Source organism: Miniopterus natalensis, chromosome 1, assembly GCF_054644295.1.
Source record: "Miniopterus natalensis isolate mMinNat1 chromosome 1, mMinNat1.hap1, whole genome shotgun sequence".
In the NCBI taxonomy this organism is placed as follows: domain Eukaryota; kingdom Metazoa; phylum Chordata; class Mammalia; order Chiroptera; family Miniopteridae; genus Miniopterus; species Miniopterus natalensis.
The window spans coordinates 33824215-33848045 of record NC_142081.1 but is presented as its reverse complement, the minus strand read 5'-3'; the positions used below and the strand labels follow the sequence as shown (position 1 = coordinate 33848045).

Genomic DNA, 23831 nt, shown 5'->3' with positions numbered 1-23831 from the left:
AAAATGTTCCTGTACCCGAGTTTGTCAAAATTAGGTATGTGAATTGCCCTCATGTGTTTATGTAACATTACTAACAGCATCGCTTGGCCACAGAACCTGAGTTGAATTTGCCAGTATACTGCTAACATGCTAACTGTGTCTTATTTTCGGGATTCTGAGATGAGGAGGGCATAGTAAATGCCACCCTAATGCAGCAGCACAGCGCTGGAGGCATTAATGTGTGTGAAAAGAGCGAGGACATGGGAGGCAAGCAGATGGGTAGTTTTGCCACTGCATCTGCTGTGTTCCCTTGACCACATTCCTTACCTTACCTGAGCTGTGGATCCCCATCTGTACCATGAGAATAAATACCTCTTAGGGTTGTTGTGAGGGTTAATGAGAACTTATGTGAAGCACCAAGTGCAGTGTGGAGCACATAAGTAAGCTTTCAATAAATGGTGATTATTGGCTTTTTATTATTTGTTTTTAATCTGTTTGGATTTCGAAATCTGAACAAAGACTGAAATATAAGAGATTGTACTTTTTTGTATTTGTTAATGAAATGCTGTTAAATAGATCTTTCAGAGTTCAGTTTCCAATGACCTCTGTTTCTCTTCCAAGAGAATGTGTTTTATAGCCTTCCTGCCTCCTGGTTTGCCTGGATCAAGTAGCTCATACAGTTCATGTCAGGTTGCTTTATGGCATATACATTTGACCATGTCAAGAAAGATACAGAAGCACAGTGAGTTACTATGTCATTCCTAGGTAGACTTGAAATGTGGTAAATCAATAAAACATATTTAGAGAAAAAAAATGTTATGCTGCAGTGGAAATTCCCACAATTGATCTGGGTCTTGTTTAAAAATCACCTGTAAAGCTTTTTGCAATTCTTGTGTGTTTGCTCTGTCCTTAACCCTTTAAGATTCGGTGTACCTGAAATCATATTTGTAATCTTGGTATGTGTGTTTACTTTTGATTGGTTTTTTTCTTTGTCACATGTGCACAGTAATTACTTTAAGGCTGGCATATTTGGCGTGTATACTAAAACATGCGAAGTGGGCATCTTTATTTTCCCATTCAAATTTCTAAACATTGCTTTTTATTTTGTTGCTAATATACATATTTTTCCATTGAAATAATTTTGCAGTAACCAGCATTTAAATGCAGTGCAAAATACTGATGAAGTAAAAAGCAAAAATCTTTCAATAATGGATAAACTGAAATCATTCTTTCTAAAAATGATTAGGACCTTCGGGAGAAAAACTGGGAAGCAATGGAAGCATTGGCATCAACTGAAAAAATGCTGCAGGACAAAGTGAACAAGACTTCCAAGGTTGTAATGCTAACTCCTAGAAACAATCCACTGAACAGAGAAAATCTGCAGCTTGTCTTAAAATCAGACTAAAGCATTTAATTATACTGCAATTTAAATATATAATCTCCTTATCCATCCACATTTATCATCTCTGCCATCTCTACATTTTTCATCTCCTTAAAGCTTTAATTTTGGGCTTGCTGGTTTGTTGTGATTACCTGATTGTTTGAGCTTTGGTGATTATTGCTTTAAGCTGAAGAGTCTCAGGAGACCTATGCCTCCCATGTAAGCTCTTGTGAGACAGACAGTGTGCACGTCTTGGGTTGGTTAAGAAAACTTCGATGAAAACTGAGTCAAAAAAATCTAACTGAATTAACAAACACATTTGAATACCTAGGATGTACCTACAATGCACAGTAGGTTCTTTGAGCACACCAAGATAACTAAGACAAGGTGAAAAATAATTAAAGTCTTAAGTGCAGGGAAAGGATCACTTATTGGTATATTATTGGGGATGGTTCCTTACAAAAGGTGGAATTAAAATTAAACTTTAGGTTTTGAAGTGGCTGGACAGTAAGGATACATGTGTTATGTTTAGTATGGAATATTAATGTAAGGGATAATTCTCTTGCTCAGAGAAATGTATAGTACTCAGGAGTACTGTACATGCTCCAGAGTGTAGAGGATGTACAGTACTCCTGAAACATACAGGGTGTCCCCCCAAGATGTGTACACATTTTAACAGCTGATAGCTCAATTTTGAAAATGGAATTATTTTAATAAACACTGCCTTTATAATTATTCAAAGTGTGTGTATACACTTTTGGGTACACCCTATATCTCTTTCCCTGTTTTCAATGTGATAAAGGATATTCTTCCTGAGTTCAAGTTGTTCCATGGGTTTGAAGATTTCTAGTGAATTATAAATAAGAAGTTGTTTTTAAAGATTGAGAGAAATGGGTGTCCCAGTTCAGTCAGGCATTTTGAAAATTCCTACCAAGAATAAATGTGGAACAGGAATATTGAATTTTACAGATGGGTTAATAAAGCTCATTAATTATATGATTCAGTTCAGCATTATATAAGTATTTTGTATGCCAAGATAATCTTGAATTTTAAATGTAAGTCTTAACGACATTTGAAGAACTTTTTTTCGTAGAGTTTTTACAGATTTTTAAATCACGTGTGTGTTTGTAGTTATAGTTCCTTTACTGTAATGGAAATTTACTTGTATACTTACCCACCTCGCCCTAATTTTCACTAAAACCTAAACTTGAGACTGCTGGCAGATATTGGGACCAGAGAAATCTAGGACAGGGAATAGAAAAATCTAGGCCAGGTAGGACAGTGTTTCATTGTGAGTGGTTGCAGCCAGTTTTGTCATCAGTGGGGGTGCTGGCATAGTTTCTGGTTGTTTTTATAACTTCATTTTTCACTGTCAAGAGCTACCTTTTAGCTTTTGTTTTGGTAATGAGACTGGGTATCTCCAAAGTACTAATCTCTTAATAATCCTGCAGTAAGTTATATGCTACCTGTCATAGATATTCTGGCATGTTATGATTCCAAAAGACAGAGTTTGTCCATGTTTCATCATGTGCTTAGTGATGAGTATAAGAATTTATCCACATTTCCAAACTCACTACCAAGTGCATGGCTCCTTGCATAGCTAATAATCCATAGAGAATAGAATTTACAATCTTTCTGTATTTTAATAGAATGTAGTCCTCAAATAGCATAGGTGTAAAGTGATACTGATTGACCCGGGACTACAAGTTGTGCTGTAAGGAGTATATATTCTTGAGGAGCTATTATAAATGTTAGGTTCACATGAAAGATACTTTATAAATATTACACTTAGATAAACATAGTAAGGAAATTATAATGATGCAATTTTCAATTATTGGATATTTTCCAGGTATTACAGAGGAGTGGAAATTGTATCCACAACCAAACTACTTTGTCCAGTGAAAACTTTTTAGCTAAAATTGTCAGTATAGACTAAAAGTAACTTCTCATCTTTGTGTCTCTTGGTTAAAAGTTAGACCCTTATTTTCTTTAGATCCTTTTTTCCTTGAGAAGTTTTCAAAACAGGTTCTGTTCCACAGTGTATCTTTTCCTAAGTGATTTTCTTTAGAGATTGCTCTGCCATTTCTGTGGCCAGATGGTAAAAATGACCTCTTAATTGTCTCTGAATTGGTAAACATTTTCCTTGAATGCATATAACTTATTTTATGCAGTTAGATGCATGTATTCCTGAAAAATAATCAATTTTATTGAATTATTTAAAATACTCCATTAAAACATTGATTTTTAAAATCCTGCCATTAATCCTAAATAAAATAAATAGCTTTTTGTGTATGGAGAATATGATTAATCTCTAAACTTCTTATTGTGTGACTTTAGATTTTTATGTTATTAGATTTTCTTTTTTTAAATATATCTTTATTGATTTCAGAGAGAGGAAAGGAGAGGGAGAGAAGAGAGAGAGATAGAAACATCAATGATGAGAGAGTCATTGATCGGCTGCCTCCTGCACGCCCCTGACTGGGGAGATCGAGCCTGCAACCCGGGCATGTGCCCTGACCAGGAATCGAACTCCGATCACCTGGATTCTAGGTAGACGCTCAACCACTGAGCCACACCCGGTTGGGCTAGATTTTCTTAAATTGAAGTGTGTGCATCTTAAATCTGTAATAGATTCGTAAGATCACATTTAAGTGGTGATGGGGGAAATAGAATTGAGATATTGCTAACTTGCTTGTATCCCTGTCACCCGCTGAACTTCACAAGTGTTTTGAGATGATTTTCTTGGCTTGGCTTAGATGTGCATTTTATAGCTCTCATTTTTTTATCTTGTAGAGATAGTTTTATTATTAGGTTCTTATTTGGTATGTGATGAAGCCATTACCCTAATTTTGACAAACCATGCTTTTGAGTTAATTGATATACATTAGACTTGGATTTAAATTCACCAAATTTAGACATGCATTTGTAACACTTAACTTTAAATTTATAGTTGACAGAGCCCATACACAAGTGTCAGAATTAGTCTTCTTGATGCTTGCATTGGTGAAGTAATATGACATCAGTTTTTTCTCCTTCTCTTTTTCCCATATGTACCACCCATCAAATTTTGATTTTTTTTTTTTTTTTTTTGCTTTGTTTAGAATAAATATTTTCACCTGATCTTGAAGCTGGAAATATGAATTTGGCATTTTAATCCCCTGGCATTATAGTCCATCGGTGATGCATTTTTGTAGACATTTGCTAGCCAGTAAGCCTCAATGTCGCCCAGATGCATACTTTTTGCATGCAGTTTGTTTCAGCTATGGAAAGGGGTTTTTTTTGTTTTTTATATATGCAGTTTTAGCTGCAGGAAGTATATTTTGTTTTTTGGGTTTTACTTGCTTGTTTTTGGAAGTGCTCCTGGAGGGGCAAATCACTTGATTTCTAATGGCAAGGAAAATGTCCATATTGTCAGATATTGCCTAGATTAATATAAGACATTATTTGTTATTTAGGATGCTTTAGAGATTTTGCAGTTTTTTATGAAGTATTTTGACATTTTAAAATGGGAAAATTTTGACATTTGTCCGTCTTGATGAATTTTTAAAAATACTTTGACTTTTTTCTCTTTTAGAGCTTAAAAGACCATAGCTTTAAAAAATTTTTAATTCTATAAACTTTGTAAGTTTGATTTGAACTTCTGCTTTAGGAAAGACAACAACATGTGGAAGCTGTTGAGTTAGAAGCTAAAGAAGTTCTCAGAAAATTATTTCCAAAGGTGTCTGTTCCTTCTGATTTGGTAAGATCAATTTATTATTTTTTAAAACATGATGTCTTTATCACTATTCAACAAAGTTGTGAATAAGCAGCATTTGCATTCTGCACTTGGTTTCAATAGGGCACCAATTCCATATTCTCTATTTCTCATCTAGAGTGCTTTTGAGTAGTGAAGATCAATTAATTACTTGATTCAAAACTCATTTCTGTTTATTTAGCTATACTTTTGTTGTATCCTATAAAATTTAAATAGATTTATTATTTAGAAGATCATAAACATCATATCTGGGAATGATTTCTTAATGGTTAATCAGCCAATAATGTTCTTAATGGCTTTATTCAAAATAGAACTTAATTTTAAGTGATTGCTTCTTAGTTTTAGGAACACTTTATCATTTAAAAAATATGTTTTTATTAATTTCAGAGAGAGAGGAAGGGGGAGGGAGAGAAATAGAAACATTAATAACGAGAGAGTCATTGATTGCTGTCTCCTGCATGCCCCCCTACTGGGGATGGAGCCCGAAACGCAGGCATGTGTCCCAGCTGGGAATTGAACCATGACCTCCTGATTCATAGGTTGACTCTCAGCACTGCCACTGAGCCATGCTGGCTGGGGCAACATTTTATTTTTAAATTAAATTTATTTAATACTATGAACCAAGTTCTTTTCATTTCAAAACTCAAGATTTTGGTCATCTGTTAAGGTCTTGAAGATAATATAGTACAGCTTTCTTTACTTGAGGTTGTATGTGTTTTAAGTGGGAGAGGAAAGTTGCTTTGATTCAGAGAATTCGATGGACATTTGAGGGCAGAGAAAGCCAGTGAATGCATGTAGTTTCCTAAAATGTTAGTGTAGGTCTTTTTATTTATTTTAATGTAGAAATTGTATGCCTACTTCAAAGTAGAGAGAATAGCATAAGGAACCTGATATACCCAGTATTGCGCTTCAACAATTATTAATACATGGCACGAATCAGCAATACATACCATCTTGTTTTACCTCCTACCCTGCACTTCCTAGATTATTTTGAAGGAAATCGAACATCAGAGCATCTCATAAATACTTCAGTATACATATGTCTAAAAGATAAGGATTCCTTAAGTTAAAACTATTACATTTTAAAAAAAAACCTTAGTTTTATATATCTAGGCAATACATTTCTCTAGTTGTCATATCAATTGTCTATTTTAATGAAATAATAACTACTTATTGTAGTTCGTTTTAGTCGGGACCCAAATAAGGGTCAACATGTGATGACCTAGAGGGAGGATTGCAAACTTGAAACAACTAAGTTAGTTTTTCAGCTGATTTTTATTTATATTGAATCCCAGTATTTGAAGCTAAGTAGGATTTAAATAGTATCCATTTAGTCTTGTTTCAAATTTATTATGTGAGAATGTAATTTTTTTTTTTTAAAAGGAGAGGCTTTTTTGACTAAGGTGCAGTGGTGGTATTGTACTATTTCATTGTACTATAGGGTAATCTCAGCATCCAATTTTTCCCCCCATTTTTTATTCTCATTTGATAGAGTATAGAGAATCCTAATTCAGTCATGTACATGAAGCTTTAAATTACAGCAGTTAATAGAAATTTCATTTGTGTTCTTTTTTTCTTAGATAAAATTAAGAGTTAGAGGACTGCGAGGAAAGTTGATTTAAAGTATCTAACAAATAAATACTTTATCAAAGTATAAAATTTAGAAAAGAAGCATAAAAGTAGAATAATTTGTTCTACAATTTAGAATAATGACTAAAACTATAATATATGCTTATGTTCACATCAGCACAAATAGTTTTTGTTGGTTTAAACAAGTAAATGTTTATGTATTCTTATTATGATTTTAAAAGCCCTTCATATAATACATACTTATTTTGAAATATTTTCAGAATCCTAGGAGCACTTTCAGAGAACTTATAATCCTCTGAATAGAGTGTCTTCAGTTAAACTTTCAGTTTATGAACTCAGAATATGTAGTTTTTGAAAAATGGTTTACTTGAAAAAAATGTTTTGAAAAGTTACTCATTCTAGATAGTCTGTGTTTTAAAGATTGAATCTGTTAGTTCTGGCACTAGTAATTAAAAAAGGCTGGATGTGAGCCCAGATCTTCTACCTATAAGTCCATAATACAGTTGCAGATATCCTTGGTCTGGGTAGATAAGATCTAATTTTGATGGCAGTACATAGGGGTGTGTGTGTGTATGTATATATGTGTGCGTGTATATATATAATTTTTTTAGAGAACATTTTTTAGAGCTGTTGACAGTAAAACAAAGAAGGGCTTAGGATAGAAGAAGCAACAGGAGGGAGACTAGGCAGGGAAATGAGCCCAGGCTGGGCTTCTTTGACTCACTGAGAAGTCAGAGAAAAGGGGGCTTTGACAGGGCCAGGGGCCTTAGCCTGGGATGAGCTGCTGCTGTCCATTGCTCTCTGGTTGCAAGCCTTGTGGGGTCCCTTAGAGTTTCAGTGATGCATGCCTGTCAGGGAAGGAGGAAGGGAAAGATGTGGGCATGCTCCCTGGAAGGGAGAGCACGCGCCCATAGGTATATTTTTAGTGTTTATTTTCAAAGCTTGGTTATGTACAATTTTTTTTTAATCCTCAAGGATATATTTTTTTATATTTTTAGAGAGAGAGGAAGGGGGAGGAGAGAAACATCAATGTGAGAGAGAAACATTGATTGATTATGCGGCCCTACCAGGAAGCGAACCCGCAACGTTTTGGTGTACTCAGTGATGCTCCAATTAACTGAGCCACCTGGCCAGGGCGGTTATATACAACTTATGCATTATATTCTTCTTCGAAATTTCCAGAGGGTTGGTGTTTGTCTCTGTAGTTTTCATTTATAACCATCTAATTTAGTTATTTAAAAATTTTTACCTATTTATTTAGATTTTTTGGAAATTGTTATTTTTACTTTTCTGCTCCACAGAGTTATAGTGAATGGTTGCATGGATTTGAAAAGAAGGCAAAAGAATGTGTGACTGGAACTTCTGGTTCAGAGGAGGTTAAGGTTAGTTTAAGAAGTGACATATCTATATTTTAACCAAAAAAGAAGTAAATCAGAATTTGTCTTTATGAGCTTGGGAAAGATAATAGATGTATTATGTGTAGACTGATGATTTTTTGAGAAAGCATAAGGTAATTTCATTTTGTGTAAATTTTGGTGAAAATGCTGCATGTCTTCCTTTCATTTAATTTGTATACAAAGTTAATGTTTTCCATTTCTTTAACTCTGTACAATTCATTTCTAAAACTGAATATTTTCCTCTTACTCTTTCTAGTCTGAGTTTAAAAAGTAAAGCTCAGTTGGGGTAGGTAGGTAGAAACTGACTGGTTTGCTAAAGTATCCCCGAATACATCATTAGAAGTGTTTAGAACCTAGATGTGTTTTTATCCTTGACTACTGAAATTTGGAGATTAACTTTTCTTTGTATGTCAAGGCGGCATGATTAAAATCCCCTTTCCTATGTATGTAGCATAGGTATTATGATTTTACATGTGGATTGGCTTGGCTTTGGTTTTCCATCCTGCTAAAGAATGTCAAGTCTATTTATTATAAAATTGTGTGTGCTATATTTTATATTAAGTAGACTCGGAGAGTTTTATTAGCAAAAACCAAATGACCAAATATGTCATTGCACTTTAAAAAAAATAAAAATCTTTATTGATTTCAGAGAGACAAGGGAGAGGGGAAGAGAGAGATAGAAACATCAATGATGAGAGAGTTGTCATTGATTGGCTGCCTCCTGCATGCCCCCGACTGGGGATGGAGCCTGCAACCTGGGCATGTGCCCTGACCAGGAATCTAACCACCATCTCCTGGATCCTGGGTCAATACTAACAGCTGAGCCATGCCTGGCCAGGCTGATTGCACTTTTTTATAGCTCCTTAAGAAGGTTGAAATGTAGTGTTTCATTATAAAACAGAAACCATTTGTCATAATATACCAGTAAGTACCGAAACAAGTTTGAAGCACAAAGCTTTCTGGTAAAACTAGAGAATTTTTTTGTATGTCATTCTTTGCAGGTTCTAGAGCACAAGTTGAAAGAAGCTGATGAAATGCACACATTGTTACAGCTAGAGTGTGAAAAATATAAATCCGTCCTTGCAGAAACAGTAGGAAATGATTTTTAATCTACATTTTGGTTTCATTTAAAAATCATTAACTTATTCCTTAGTGGCTTAAACAGTTTTTTAACATTAGAACATGAATTTTTCAAAACAAACTGTACTTTTGTCCATAGGAAGGTATTCTCCAGAAGCTACAGAGAAGTGTGGAGCAAGAAGAAAATAAATGGAAAGTTAAGGTTGATGAATCACAAAAGACTATTAAACAGGTATTGTATTTAAAAAGGAAGCGCTTAGAGCAGTGATTCTCAAAGTGTGGGCCCTGGACTAGCAGCAGCAGCAGCAGCACCTGGGAACTTGTTACAAATGCATTCTTGGGTCTCACCCAAGACTTACTGCATCTGAAATTTTGTGGGGCTGGCAGTCTGTGTTTTAAAAAGTCCCTCAAGTGATTATGATTCCCACCCAAGATTAAGAATCACTGGTTTAGAGTACAACTAAAGGATAATGGTAAAGAATGGAAAGTGTTTTGGAAGTTACAGAGCTACTGTGTGATTACAAGAGATAAAGAATTTGGAGTTCAAAATGACTTTAATTTTTTTTTTTAATCCTTACCTGAGGATATTTTTTCTGTTGCTTTTATATTTTTTCTTTCTTTTTTAAAAAAAAATATATCTTTATTGATTTCAGAGAGAAGAAAGGAGAGGGAGAGAGAGAGAAACATCAGTGATGAGAGAGTCATTGATCAGCTGCCTCCTGCATGCCTCGGACTGGGGATAGAGCCCACAACCTGGGCATGTGCCCTGACCGGGAATCAAACCTTGATCGCCTGGATCCTAGGTCGACACTCAACCGCTGAGCCACACCCAGCCGGGCCCGTTGCTTTTCAGAGAGAGAATGGGGGGTGGGGAGAAACATTGATGTCGATTGGTTGCCTCCTGCATGTACCCCAACCGGGGCTAGGATCTAGCATGCAACCAAGGTGCATGCCTTTGGCTGGAATCGAAATTGGAACTTTTCAGTCTGCAGGCCAACACTCTAACCACTGAGCCAAACCGGGGCTCAAAATGACTTTTAAAATGTATTGTTACTCATGATACAGTATTCAAGAAAAAGTTAAGTCTTTTTTTTCTTTATGAACCTGAATGTTTTTTGTAGTCTTAATTTTTCTTCCTTTTACTTGGGTGTAGTAAAGAGGGCCATCTATTGCTCGCTTGTTTTCCTGAGCCAACCTGTGCAGAATTTAGGGATGCTGATGATATTCTATGTTAATGCATTTGGGGACTAAATACCGCCAGTTATCAGTTAAATGTTTAAAAATTTAAGCACTTCTAGCAAGGACTAATATAATGGCATACAAATGGGGTGGATTTTGACTGCAGTTTAAATCAGGTTGATGCTCTCATTTTTAAGGTCTTTTAAAATTCAGTATGGCTTTAAATGAGATGCATTTCAAGACCTCTGAAGTGTCTAATGGATTAAAATTCTAGAGGATAGAAACCTCTATATCCTTGGTGGTTTACTTGGCTAAATAATTGTTTCTCATTTCAGATGCAGTTGTCATTCATATCTTTGGAACAAGAGCTAGAGCGATTAAGAAGAGAAAATAAAGATATTGAAAATGTATGATATTTCACTGTTTGACTTGTAACCTACAGACTCATTTTTAGCATTAAGGGTTTTCTTAAGATCTATGTTTTAAGACTTCTTTAATGCACTGATGCAGTTATGCATTTAAGAATATCTTTGTAGTTTTTGAGATGATAATACAGTAATTTTATATTCGTAAGTGCCATAACTCTCTGTTGTGGGGAAGCATCATGAAAGGAAATCTTTAATGTGTTTGTTAACTTTTCCTTCTTTGTTGCATTGCTAGCTGAGAAGAGAACGAGAGAATTTGGAAATGGAACTAGAGAAGGCAGAAATTGAACGATCTACCTATGTCACAGAAGTCAGAGAGGTACTTATAGTAGAATTTTTTCAACCTTGCTTCTCAATTTAAATTAAGTTTATAACAGTGATAAAAATAATTCAATATAAGTTGTTTGTGGCAGAGCATCCAAGTAGCATACATAACATGGGCTACCATAAGGAGATCAATCTTAAACTCTAAACTTCATTGCAGCTGAAAGATCTGTTGACTGAATTGCAGAAAAAACTTGATGATTCATATTCTGAAGCAGTAAGACAGAATGAAGAGCTAAATTTGGTAAGAAGCTTGTTCTCCACTGGGTATCAAGTAGGCTCTGAAAACACTTGTGTTGACACGTGGAGAAACCATCCAAACTTCTCCTTGCTAACATCTTTAGCTTGGCATTTTTGTAAGTTTAAGATAATCTTCATATTCTGATGACTCCTAAGATGATTTTTCTTTTCTTGATTCCTAAGATGATCCTTCTTTTCTTAGCTCCTAACAATGGCATGTTTGGCTTGCAACTCTTTCTCAGAAAAATTTTCTGTGTTTTATAAAACCTAACTTCTTGAACAGCATTATGAATAAAGAAATGAAACAAGCTGATAAAGACTGAGTTGTGAAGATTTTCTTTTCAGTTACCATAATTAACTAGACCTCTTATTTTTTAACTTGGAGGGAGAGTTTTAAAGGTTGAGGATGCATCAGAGTTCTTTATTCAAGGGCAATAATCCAATCCAGCTTCTTACTTTAACTGGTCTTTCTATAGATTATAAATAACAAAAAGCTTGTGAAATTCTTTATCAACATATCATTTAGGGCATAGTAATCATAAAGTCATAGACTTAAAGATTTAACTAAAGTTAGCTAAATGTCTATAAAGACATAGAGTACTCCATTCTTAAATTTCTGGAAATTTGTACTGATTGTCACAGGCTTAGTTGTTAGATAAATATGACTATCTTGTAGTATGTTTTAAAAACAATTGTTATGTCTTTCTGTGACTTAAAAATTTTGTAACATGTGATTAGATTTTTTTAAAGTACCTGAATAAACTCTAGGAAGATTACAGAAAGTTTTCTCCTTACCTCAAGTTAATCCTGGAATTTTCTTATTAGTACTGCTATATGCACCAAAGAAAACTTCTTAATTCATTCATTTGTGGTTGGTCTTCTGTGTTATGGTAGTAATTTATGGGAATCAGTTTTAAGAACAGGGCTCTATGGAATGTACACATAGAGCCCCTACGCACGCGCGCGCGCGCGCGCACACACACCCACACACCCCCCCAATAACCTCTTTATTTCTTAAATAAAATTTTTATTTACCTTCATTTTACCTTAATTGGATCGTTCCCACTGCAAATAAGACTAGTTTTATACATATGTTCAGTATACATTGTACAGATCAGGACTGTGTTATGACACAGCTTTAACCTTACTCTATAACGTGTTTTTAGAAAATTTCTCCAAATTCCAGTTGGAGATACTGCTTTTAACTTTGGTGCTTGGTGGCTGGCTCCAACAGTGGCATCAAACGTAATTATGGTCTTTATTCAGTCTGATGCTTTCTTTGTATTTTTTGCTCCTCAGCTTCTTTCAAGAGGCCATTTTGAATGGGGTTTTTTTGCATTGAATTTGTAATCTTAATTTTAGTTTTTCTGTTTGTTTGCTCAGGAAAACTGTTGCCACATTTTAAGATAAATTAAAATAATTTGGTTTGCCTATACATACATTGTGTCAAAGGAATAACCTCTCTGGTGTATTAAATCAGAGCTAAGTAAAGGAGCAAAAACTGAAGACATTAGGTATTTAAACAGAGTTCTAAAAATAAAATTTCCAAATTAGTGTCCCCCACTAATTTTCCCTCCAGTTTCAAAGGTCAGCATCTTGTATTTCCCCCTTTTGGGTCTCTAGACCTGTTTGGAATGTCATGCCTATGGGTGGGAGGCTAAGTCAGTTACCTTGGTGAGTTTAAATAAGAAAGTTATTTTTTTTGTCAGTGTAGTCCATTTCCCTTATTCATATTTAATCAGAACAGTTATCAAGACTGGAGGCATTCTATATTGGCACTAGACTTTTATAGAGCTTTACTACTGCTTTGACAAGTTGGTTATTGAGAAGTATGTCTTAAGACTTGACTTGTTGGTATCAGGCCATCGTGGTCTTACCCTGACCTCTTCAGTGGCCTCTTACAGGATGAGCAGCATTTACAGTTTTGAAGTTTTCATTTTACTGGATTTGTAATCTCTCCAGTGTCTTTAAAATATGACACAATTGACTTTTCTTAACTGTAATAGTCTTTAGAAACTAGTAAAATTTCCAACTAATTGCCTTTTAATTTGGAATAATTTAAATATGAATGAACTACTTTAAGAATAGTGAATAGTAATACTTCTTAAACACACTTGACTAGAATTTGATGGTTTTAAGCAGTTTTCTACTCTAAACTCTAGTTTGTTTCTATAGTTTTTCTTACTTTTAGCTTTACAGGTGGGAGCCTCCACTGCTTAGCTTTCCTATACATCCGGTGCAGCATATTGGCTAATCATTGTGCGCAACAACTGTTAGATATACTGTTCTTTCTCATTCATTCTTCAGTCCTAGAAGTCTAAGCATAATCAAAGAAGGATGAAAATAAAGTTAATTATGGTGTTCCTTTGTTTTTACAGGTAAAAACACAGTTAAATGAAACACGCACAAAACTTAAAACTGAACAAAATGAAAGACAGAAGGTAGCTGGTGACTTGCATAAGGTAAGACACTGCTTGTCCAGAAGATGTTATAGCATCATGCAATGTTGTGAATCTTAAGCAAAAATAATGCTAATTCTGCATTTATTTTTTACATTATTATATCAATTTGTTTATAAATTTAAACTATTTGTTACACAGTTTTTGAAACTAAACTTTTAAGCTTGTTTTTCCATCCTTAATTTGCTTCATCATTTCATCACATTTGTGTGATTAATTGCTTTATAAAGTATAGAATGAACTTTAAATTTATTTGAAGTTATTTTTTAAAAATTTGTTTACATCCATATATTTTTGGGGAGATTAGCTTATGTAGTTGTTTAACTTCATGGATCTAAATGATGTATATAGACCTCTGATGTTTCAGAAGTTTGTTCCTTTCATTTATTTTTTCGTAGAAATAAATTTTTCTTAATCTCATATAAATAGGCAGCTTCTAGGATTACTTCTTTTATTCTCTGCATTAGGTTGACAAGTTATTTGTAATTTTGAGATATTTTTCAAAGTGTAATTCACATGTGCCTATTATCAAAGCTGCTTTAGAGCTATGATTGTGTTCAAGGGACATTTAGTCATTATCAAAGCAAATACATCACTTTTTCAAAAGTTGAAAGAAATGTTTTTGTTGATCCTGTATGATCTTATGCAAAAGTTTAGGAATCCAGGATTGCTTCAGATTATTTTGGTGTATGTGAACTTAAGTATGTTTTGGAGCTCAAAACTTAGGTACATGATACATTTTCAAGGCTCAGCAGTCTAATTTACTTTGATACGTGATTTTAATTTTTGACTTGGATTAAATATATAATACCTGCAGTTTTAGCCTACCAATTTAGTGTCTCATAATGTACTTTAAGGATATTAAACAGGCACTTAAAGATATTGGATATTCCATGTTATTTATGATGGCTACAAGGGCAATAGTAGGTGACAGTGGTGTGCCTCATATCTATATAGAAAGACTGTGTAACACTTCATTGGAAATGCAATAAATATTTATTGGAAGGAAGAAAGTAAAACAAGCAAATATAAAACAGCATGTATGTTAAAGACCATTTATATAATTTTTGTGTGTGTGCCAATTTACTAGTTGCCCTTGTATGGATACAAGAGAGATCTAGCCCAAGGGTCAGCAAAACCACAAACTATTTTAGGATTTATGGGCCACGTATGATTTCTCTCACATACTGTTCTTTGTTTATTTGTTTAATATAACCTTTTAAAAATGTGAATGCCATTCTTAGCTTGTGAGCTGAACAATAATAGGCTTTGGCCAGACTTGGCTGACCCCTGACCTAGACTAATGTTAACCTAAATATCAACTGTATTGTTTGAACCTTTTAAAACAGTGAGCCATGTGTTTTTATGATCTGGTTGGGGAGGAAGCTGTTTTCATTTTGGAGAAAAAAACTGAATAGGTTGGCTTTACATTGTTTTTTTAGAAGAGCTTTATTCTTGTACAAAAGATGTGAGAAAATCACTCATTTTTTTTCTTGTATATGTTTATCAGATGTAGTATGTGGAAGCTACCATATTGCTTTCCTTACAGGCTCAACAGTCACTGGACCTTATCCAGTCAAAAATAGTAAAAGCTGCTGGAGACACTACTGTTATTGAGAATAGTGATGTTTCCCCAGAAACGGTATGCATTTTCTTTAACTTTAGATCTCTTGGCTAATTGCCTATAAATTATGTGAAGAATAAAACATGTACAAGATCCATCTATGGCTTAAAAAATGTTTTTGTAGTCCTGGCCAGGTGGCTTAGTTGGTTAGACCGTTTTCCCTTACACCAAAAGGTTGCAGGTTTGATTCTCAGTCAGGGCACATACCCAAGTTGTGGGTTCCATCCCCAGTCAGGGCCCATACACTAGAGGCAAATGATAGAAGTTTCTTCTCCTCTCCTCTCCTCTCCTCTCCTCTCCTCTCCTCTCCTCTCCTCTCCTCTCCCCTCCCCTCCCCTCCCCTCTCCCCTCCCCTCCCCTCCCCTCCCCTCCCCTCCCCTCTCCTCTCCTCTCCTCTCTCCTCTCCTCTCCTCTCCTCTCCTCTCCTCTCCTCTCCTCTCCTCTCCTCTCCTCTCCTCTCCTCTCCTCTCCTCTCCTCTCCTCTCCTCTCCTCTCCTCTCCTCTCCTCTCCCCTCCCCTCCCCTCCCCTCCCCTCCCCTCCCCTCCCCTCCCCTCCCCTCCCCTCCCCTCCCCTCCCCTCCCCTCCCCTCCCCTCCCCTCCCCTCCCCTCCCCTCCCCTCCCCTCCCCTCCCCTCCCCTCTCCTCTCCTCTCCTCTCCTCTCCTCTCCTCTCCTCTCCTCTCCTCCCCTCCCCTCCCCTCCCCTCCCCTCCCCTCCCCTCCCCTCCCCTCCCCTCCCCTCCCCTCCCCTCCCCTCCCCTCCCCTCCCCTCCCCTCCCCTCCCCTCCCCTCCCCTCCCCCTTCCTCTCTCTAAAATCAACTTAAGACACATATCCTCAGGTGAGGATAAAAAGAAAAAGCCTTTGTGTAATGTGCTCCCATCAGTTACGCTGCTTTCTTAACTGATATCCTATCTCTGAAATGTAATGTTTTTATTAATGTTTGTTTTCACTTTAGCTCAGTGAGATACTATGTTAATTTTAAGGTTTGTGTTGGGAGGTATTGTGGTATACTGCTTAAGAGTATAGACTCTTAGACTGTCTGTGTCAGATTCTTGGTCCTGCTACTTAGTAGTTATGAGACTTCAGGAAAATTCCTTAGCCTCTCTGTGGTTTAGTTGCACCATTTGTAAAAGGTATTTAGAATAGTACCTATATTGTAGGATTGTTGAAAGGAATAAATGAGATACTGTATAAAACACTTAAAATAGTTGGTAACACAACAGTGCTTAGCACTCAGGAAGAGCTTAATATATGTTTACTGTTATTTTTATTGTTATGAATGTCCTTTTCTTTGGTGCCCTGCAATTTTTTTTTTCTGAGCTGAGAAATAAATTCATATCTGATATTCATAGATTCTAGGTTTTTCCCTTTGTGGCCCAGTGACATCATTTATGACAGCTTTTTTTGGTGTAAACTAATTTATATCACTACATAGCAAACACACTTTCTCTATGTGGTTTTTATTGTTGATTTTCATGCCATTTTCCAGATTTTTCCATGTTGTATTTAAAGCAAAAATTTTGTTTTTGGTTGCAAATGCCCTTTTCTTATATTTGGAGTTTTTCACTACTTCCGTCCTTTTTTAAGGAGTCTTCTGAGAAGGAGACAGTGTCTGTAAGTCTAATTCAGACTGTAGCACAGTTACAACAGTTGCTTCAGGCAGTAAACCAACAGCTCACAAAGGAGAAAGAACACTGCCCAGTAGTAGGTAAGAATAACTGAAGTATTACTGTTTATCTCTGGGTAATTGACGTAGTGTCTCTATGTGAATACATGTGTAGTGTGTGTTTATCATAAATACAGGAGCTATTATTGCCCTGGTGGAAGTATTTCCTCTTTATCTCTTTCAGAACCTCCAGGTGACAGCTCTAACTTTTTTGGAGTTTTATTTCCATTTTGTACATATTTTGGTCTTATAGCTTGGAGGGAGGGAAAAAAACCCTTTGACCTCTGCACAAAACAGACAGTGTTGTAACTTGTTTACCTAGGTTTTGCTCATTGCCATAGTGTCTGCAACTCCTTCTTTAGTTTATCCTGATCTAAGTTCTGGTAAAGTTATCTGTGCAATTTTTTTTTAAAATGACTTGGTAAAATGAAGTGACTGTAATGTTTTTACTAAGTTAATATTCTGAACTGAAAATCAGGTCATCACAATTTCTTTAAATTGGATGCTGGGTTTTTTGTTTGCTTACTTGCTTATAGCTAAACAAATTGATTTTTAAAATTTCTGAAGTGACGGTCTTAATAGAAGATAAATAAACCCATTACTAACCAAACCATGTTAAGAAATTTTATTACCCACATTACCTTGGAAAGCTCAGGTTTGTTGGCACTTAAAGATGACTTTCAGGGATGTAATGTATAGCCTAGAGAATAAGGTTGGTCATATAACAACTGTGTGTGGTGACAGATGGTTGTTAGACTTACTGTGGTGATTGCTTTGTAAGGTATATAAAGGTTGAATAACTGTTGTATACCTGAAACTAATATAATACTGTACATCAACTATAATTAAAGATAAATTTAAAACATATATATTTAAAAAATGACCTGTGTTTCAGCTGGTGAATAAGCTTAATTGGTTGGTTGATTCCTGGGTTTTACCTGTTTTAAGAATGGCTTAAGTCATACTGCCTTGGGTAATTAGGATATTCTAGTATGCACTGAGTACTTCAGATACTCTTCTTCCAAAGCTATTCTAAAATAATCGTGGTATCCTGGAGATCAGTGGTGTGGCCTGTGCAACACCAAGGGGCAACTTATCACTGAATTGTCCCTTTCAGAACCTATACTTAAGACTCTTAAGTCTATATGGGGCCTCAGGGTAAGTCAGGTGTTCTGGAAAAGCTGGAATGGACCACCATTTTTATTACAGGGGCATGCTGGCTCATCTCTTTTTAAAAAAAATACTCACCCAAGGACCTGCTTATTGCTTTTAGAGAGAGGGAAAGGGAGAGAGAGAGAGACAGAGAGACATTAACATGAGACAGAAACATCTATTGGTTGCCTTCCCATACATACCCCACCAGGGATCGAACGTGCAACCTGGGCATGGGCCCTGACCGGGAATCAAACCCACATTCTTTTCGTGTATGGGGTAATGCTCCAACCAATTGAGCCACCCGACCAAGGCCTGACTCACATTTATAGAATGATTATCCTCTGCCCTGCCTTATCATATGTTCTCCTTTAAAATGCTATTTTAGGTCATTTACCTTTAGGAAGACTTTCCAGCCCTGGCCAGTGTGGTTGAGTGGTTAGAGCGTCAGCCTGCACACCTAAGGGTCCTGGGTTCGATTACTGGTCGGGGGGTGTGCAGGAGGCAACCAGTCGATGTGAGATCACATCGATGTTTCTCTCCCTCCTCCCCCCGAAAAGCAATGGAAACGATATTCTGAGGTGAGGATTAACAACAAAAGATTTTCCAAATAAACCCAGCTCTTTACCTGTCAGCAAAAATAATTATACCGAAGTCTTAGCCTGAGCAAGCTGACCTCTCAGTTGCCTAGGGTTACACTTCTGCCACATCACCTTCCCCACATAAGGAAGGACCTTGCTTCCTGCTTCACAGGGAAAGCCTTCCCCTGGGTTCCCCCCACTCTCTTCCTCTCCACGTGCTCCTTCTGTTCATCTTGAAAACATGCTCAGATGTCTTATTTTAACCATGCACTTCTTTTAGGTTACTGCCCCCCCTTTTTTTCTTTTTTTACTTCACTGTTTAACAGAGATTCTTAAAATAAGAAACTATTCTCATAACATCTACTTCTTGATACTAACTTGTTTGTCTACTTTAGAATGGCTTCTCCTTGCCTTTCCAATGAAACTTTTTTTTTTGCTGAGGTCATTAGTGATTTCCTAATTGCTAGATCTAATACAGGCCCTTCTTTTGCATGTAAGATACTGCAAATAGTTATGAAATATGCTAAATATGCTGAAGTCAGTCATAGGCCTTTGCATTATAAGGGAAGGGCTCATTTCTGAGAGCTTAAAAAATTATGAGATCAGCTAGCTATTACCCTTGTCTTTAGACCTCATCAGTAGTATCTCTCCCGCATCTCAAAGGTGTTCTTTTATATTTTATTTTTTTCCCAAGCACATGGGTTGCTCCTACTAAGTCTTGTGAACCATCTTTGACTTTCCCTTTTCCACATTTTCCTTAATCATGTTAAATTTGACACATACTGATCATTGGTAATAACACTTTCATTTTTCAAAATTTTTTCATCCTGATTTATAAAATTGTAGTAACTTGTTAAATAAATATATATACTCTAGCAACACAGCTAAAACTGAACTGCTTGGCAGGCAGCCCCCGTGAGTGATAACTCAGCATTCTTTTGTCAGTTGATGAGCATAAGCCCACATCTGGAAAGTGGAAGAGTGGTGGAGCATGAGTAGTAATCATGAAGGATAGGATGGGTTTTATGAAGTTGAAGTTGGGGGCCCACCAGGCACTTGAGAACCTCCTTCCCTACGTTCTACCCAGGACTGACAAAGGTAACTCCTCTTTAAGGATCCCTTGGTTCCCGCAGCTTTTTTTTTTTTTTTAATCCTCACCTGAGAATATTTTTTCCATTGCTTTTCAGAGAGTAGAAGGGGGAGAAAGAGAAATATTGATGTGAGAGAGACACATTGATTGATTGTCACCCGCACAAGCCCTAACCAGGGATCAAGCCTGCAACCGAGGCATATGCCCTTGGCTGGAATCGAACCTGGGACCCTTCAGTTCACAGGCCAGCGTTCTAAGCATTGCGCAAGCCGGCTTGAGCCTCACAGCTCTTCATTAAATGTTTGTGTGACTCTCAGGTTTTTAATTTCCGCCATCATATTTGCTAAATATAGTATCCCTTTTGTGAACTTTTATTTTTTTATTATTATTATTTTTTAAATATATCTTCATTGATTTCAGAGAGAGAGGAAGGTAGAGGGAGAGGAGAGAGATAGAAACATCAATGATGAGAGAGCCATTGATTGGCTGCCTCCTGCATGGCCCCTGACGGGATCAAGCCCGCAACCCAGGCATGTGCCCTGACCAGGAATCGAACCACGATCTCCTGGATCCTAGGTCGATGCTCAACCGCTGAGCCACGCCTAGCCGGGCTTGTGAACTTTTTAAAAACGACTACTGGATGATTAAATTGTAGATATAAATTTTTAAATCATCAGAATGTAGTTTTAATCAGTAAATATTTGATAGCAAGAGACTTGCATATGAATTGTTTAAGATAATGCTATACAGTATCAGTAAGGGAAAAGCTATTTTTAAAAGACAAAAATGACAGAGGTGATATGCAGTAATTTAGTTTTCTAAATCCTAACACACAGTACTTAGAATTTCTCTAGGGGTAGGAGTATTTATCTTATACCCTTAATTTGTAAAACCTTTTTTTTTTTTTGGAAGTCTTCCTATGCATCTCCTATTTCCCACCCCCAAAAAGAAGGGTGTCATCCCCGTTTTTTAAAAATTAAGATCAATGCTTGTAGCTTTGGACTGGCAACCACTAGTATTTTATAGTATACTTTTTTTGTTCCCAGATATCTACTTTTCCTTATTTTCATATTTGCCTGCCTTCTTAGTGTTCTATGTGTACCTGCCCATATCATAAAACTTCATCACCCCAGTGTTTTGATCTGCTTTGACCACTGTAACAAAAGTCCCATAGATTGGGTGGCTTAAATAGTAATTTATTTCTCACAGTTCTGGAGGCTGGGGAGTCCAAGGTCTAGGTGCCAGCAAATTCAGTATCTGGTGAAACCTGCTTCCTGCTTTAAAGATGACCATCTTCCCATTGTGTCTTCACATGGCAGAATGGGAGGTCCCTGGGGTCCTGTTCACATGGGCACTGATCCCATTCATGACAGTGGAGTCTTCCAAAGGCCCCACTTCCAAATACCATTTACATGGGGGTTAGAATCTCAACCTGTGATTTAGATGGACACAAACTCTCAGACCGTAACACTCAGGTTCCCTTACCTTGAAACCAGATTGTGGAATCCTGTGGAGGGAGGATAATAATTTTAATAGCTGACACTTCATGAGTATGCCTCTAAGTGTGACTAACATGCAGTCTTGGTCATTCATTTAATCTTCACAACAACCCAGCACAGTAGGTAGGTAGGTGGCTCAGTATTGTTAACTTAATTACCATTTTACAACAGACTCAAAATTGGTTCTTTAACTTGCCGAAGGTCACACAGCTGGTAACGGGGTGAGCTGGGATTGAAATCAAGGTGGTCTGGGCCCAGGGCCTGCGCTCAGTCAGTGCTTTTGCTCTCCCTCACTCAGGCACTGTAGAGATACCTGTTATCACTTCTTTTTCTCCTCATTCGGTCTAATCCTTTGTTACCAGCGTCTTAGTGTTTCTTCATCAATTCTGACTCTTGCCTAAAGTTGGTATGTATTTGGTTTATTAATAGCGAATTGGCGAGGCTCTCAGTGTTACTCAGAAAAAATTGAGGTGAAGTCTTGTGTGTGTGTTTTGTATGTATGTACTCTCCCTACTCCCATTGACAAATAGATTCTTTTATGATGCTAAAAGAATCTCTCTTGTTCTGAAAGAAAAAATTCTTTCGTAGTGCTGTTGAAGTACAGAGTTAACGTTCCAGATAAAAACTAGCTTTCACTTCTACACTTTACACTTAAGTATTGTATGGATCAGGTTTTCATTTTCTGTAATATGTTTACATAGCATCCCATAGTTTGTTGTAGACTTTCTGATCAGCCGTTAATCTTGTTTTAGAGAACATGATAGCCATTGATAACTTTGCTTTTTAACTTCCTAATTGCTGCTTTTTCCCCTCAACATTTTACTTTGAAAAATTTCACACAAAGAAGGGTTGAATGAATAGTACATTTACACACCTCAACTACTTGATCTCTCCCTGTGTTTGTATATGTTTTGTTGATTTCAAAACCATTTGAAAGTAATTTTCAGGTATATTGACATTTTATCCCTAAACACTTCAGTATGCATCTCCTAAGAACAAAGACATTCCTTTACAAATCCACAGTATCAATATCACATCCCCAGAAATAAAACAGTAGTTCTGTAATAGCATCCAGTATTAAACCCATATTTAACTTCCCTCAGTTATACCCAAAATATCTTTTATTTTCCCCAAACCAAAATCCAGTCAAAATTCACATGCTGCATATGGTAAAGTCTTTTGAGGTTTAGTATCTTTAGTCATTTTATCTGACTTGGACAGCTTCATATGACCTCAGAAATCTCTGTCATGGGTGGGGAGTTGTAGATTTCAGCCTCTCTCTTCCATGCTCCTCACTCACCTTAATAGCTTTACAGTTCTCTTGAGTAGACCTAATAAAAATGGATTCTTAGTGTTGTTCTCTTAAAATGTTTTTAATAGAATTTTAACATCCTTACATTATTCTCAGTTTGGTCTGAGGTTTTGGCTCACATATTTTAAAATCCATGCAAAAGCTTCTGAATTCTGAGATTTTTTTTCCTTGTTTTGGATTACCATTAATATTAAGTGCTTTGATCCTAGTTGAAAGGACCGTGCTAGAGCAAATGGACTGTGTACTTCCGGTGCTTGACAGATGTTTCTGATTGCCTTTTGTTTCTTGTTTTTAAAATGAATTTACTTATTTCTGATCTTTTACAGAGTGAAGTAATTGGGAAACTGTTCATTCAAGGATAACAGGAGGCGTTGTATTATATTTTGCCAAATTAAAGCCTTATTTATGTTTTCACCCTTTCTACTTTGTCAGAAACACTGAACAGAATTTTGTCTTTTCTAATCCTTATTAGACTACTGATTTAAAGAGAGAAAAAAAGCCAACTCTGTAGACACCTTCAGAGTTTAGTTTTATAATAAAAACTGTTTGAATAATTAGACCTTTACATTCCTGAAGATATAATAAACATGTAATCTTTTGTCTTATTTTGCTCAATAAAATTGTTCAGAAGATCAAAAGTGGTAAAGACAATGTAAAATTTAACATTTTAATACTGATGTGCACTGTTTTACTTAACATTTTGGGGAGTAACTGCCTCTGACTTCAACTCAAGAAAACACTTTTTGTTGCTAATGTAATCGGTTTTTGTAATGGCGTCAGCAAATAAAGGGATGCTTATTATTCAGACTTGTTCTAATTTCATTGAGCTTTAACAGATTTTATTAGCACTACAGACCACCATAATTTAGAACACAATTTGTAATTTCAACCTTCAGACAAGATGAGATAGGTATTGTTGTTACACAATAATGTAATATCTGCAGGAACTCTGGGTCTTCTCTGTGGTTCTGTGTAACATAATTGTCCAGAAGAGCTGTGGGCTACAGAAAGAACAAGGCAAATATTTAGGGTTGAGGAGCTCTACTTTATTTTTACTATTACTATTTTTTTAAGTAATAAAAATTAACTTTTTAGTTGC

The 23831-nt window shown here is 36.2% G+C and overlaps 1 protein-coding gene across 5 annotated transcripts in view; it reads left to right on the top strand.

Annotated features, from left to right (window-relative positions):
- KTN1 (kinectin 1) overlaps positions 1 to 23539 on the top strand; it is a 96144-nt gene extending 72605 nt beyond the window's left edge. The window contains exons 33-44 of one of the 5 annotated variants that reach the window (XM_087820269.1): positions 1226 to 1312; positions 5010 to 5099; positions 8006 to 8086; positions 9103 to 9192; positions 9321 to 9413; positions 10696 to 10767; positions 11021 to 11104; positions 11270 to 11353; positions 13728 to 13811; positions 15358 to 15450; positions 17020 to 17140; positions 23059 to 23539. In XM_087820269.1, the coding sequence (XP_087676395.1) occupies positions 1226 to 1312; positions 5010 to 5099; positions 8006 to 8086; positions 9103 to 9192; positions 9321 to 9413; positions 10696 to 10767; positions 11021 to 11104; positions 11270 to 11353; positions 13728 to 13811; positions 15358 to 15450; positions 17020 to 17140; positions 23059 to 23063 (984 nt within the window). In that variant the 3' untranslated portion in view covers positions 23064 to 23539. The remainder of the gene's footprint in view (positions 1 to 1225; positions 1313 to 5009; positions 5100 to 8005; positions 8087 to 9102; positions 9193 to 9320; positions 9414 to 10695; positions 10768 to 11020; positions 11105 to 11269; positions 11354 to 13727; positions 13812 to 15357; positions 15451 to 17019; positions 17141 to 23058) is intronic. The other 4 variants (XM_087820275.1, XM_087820281.1, XM_087820271.1 and 1 more) reach the window with 4 other exon arrangements.
- Positions 23540 to 23831: the final 292 nt, after the last annotated feature.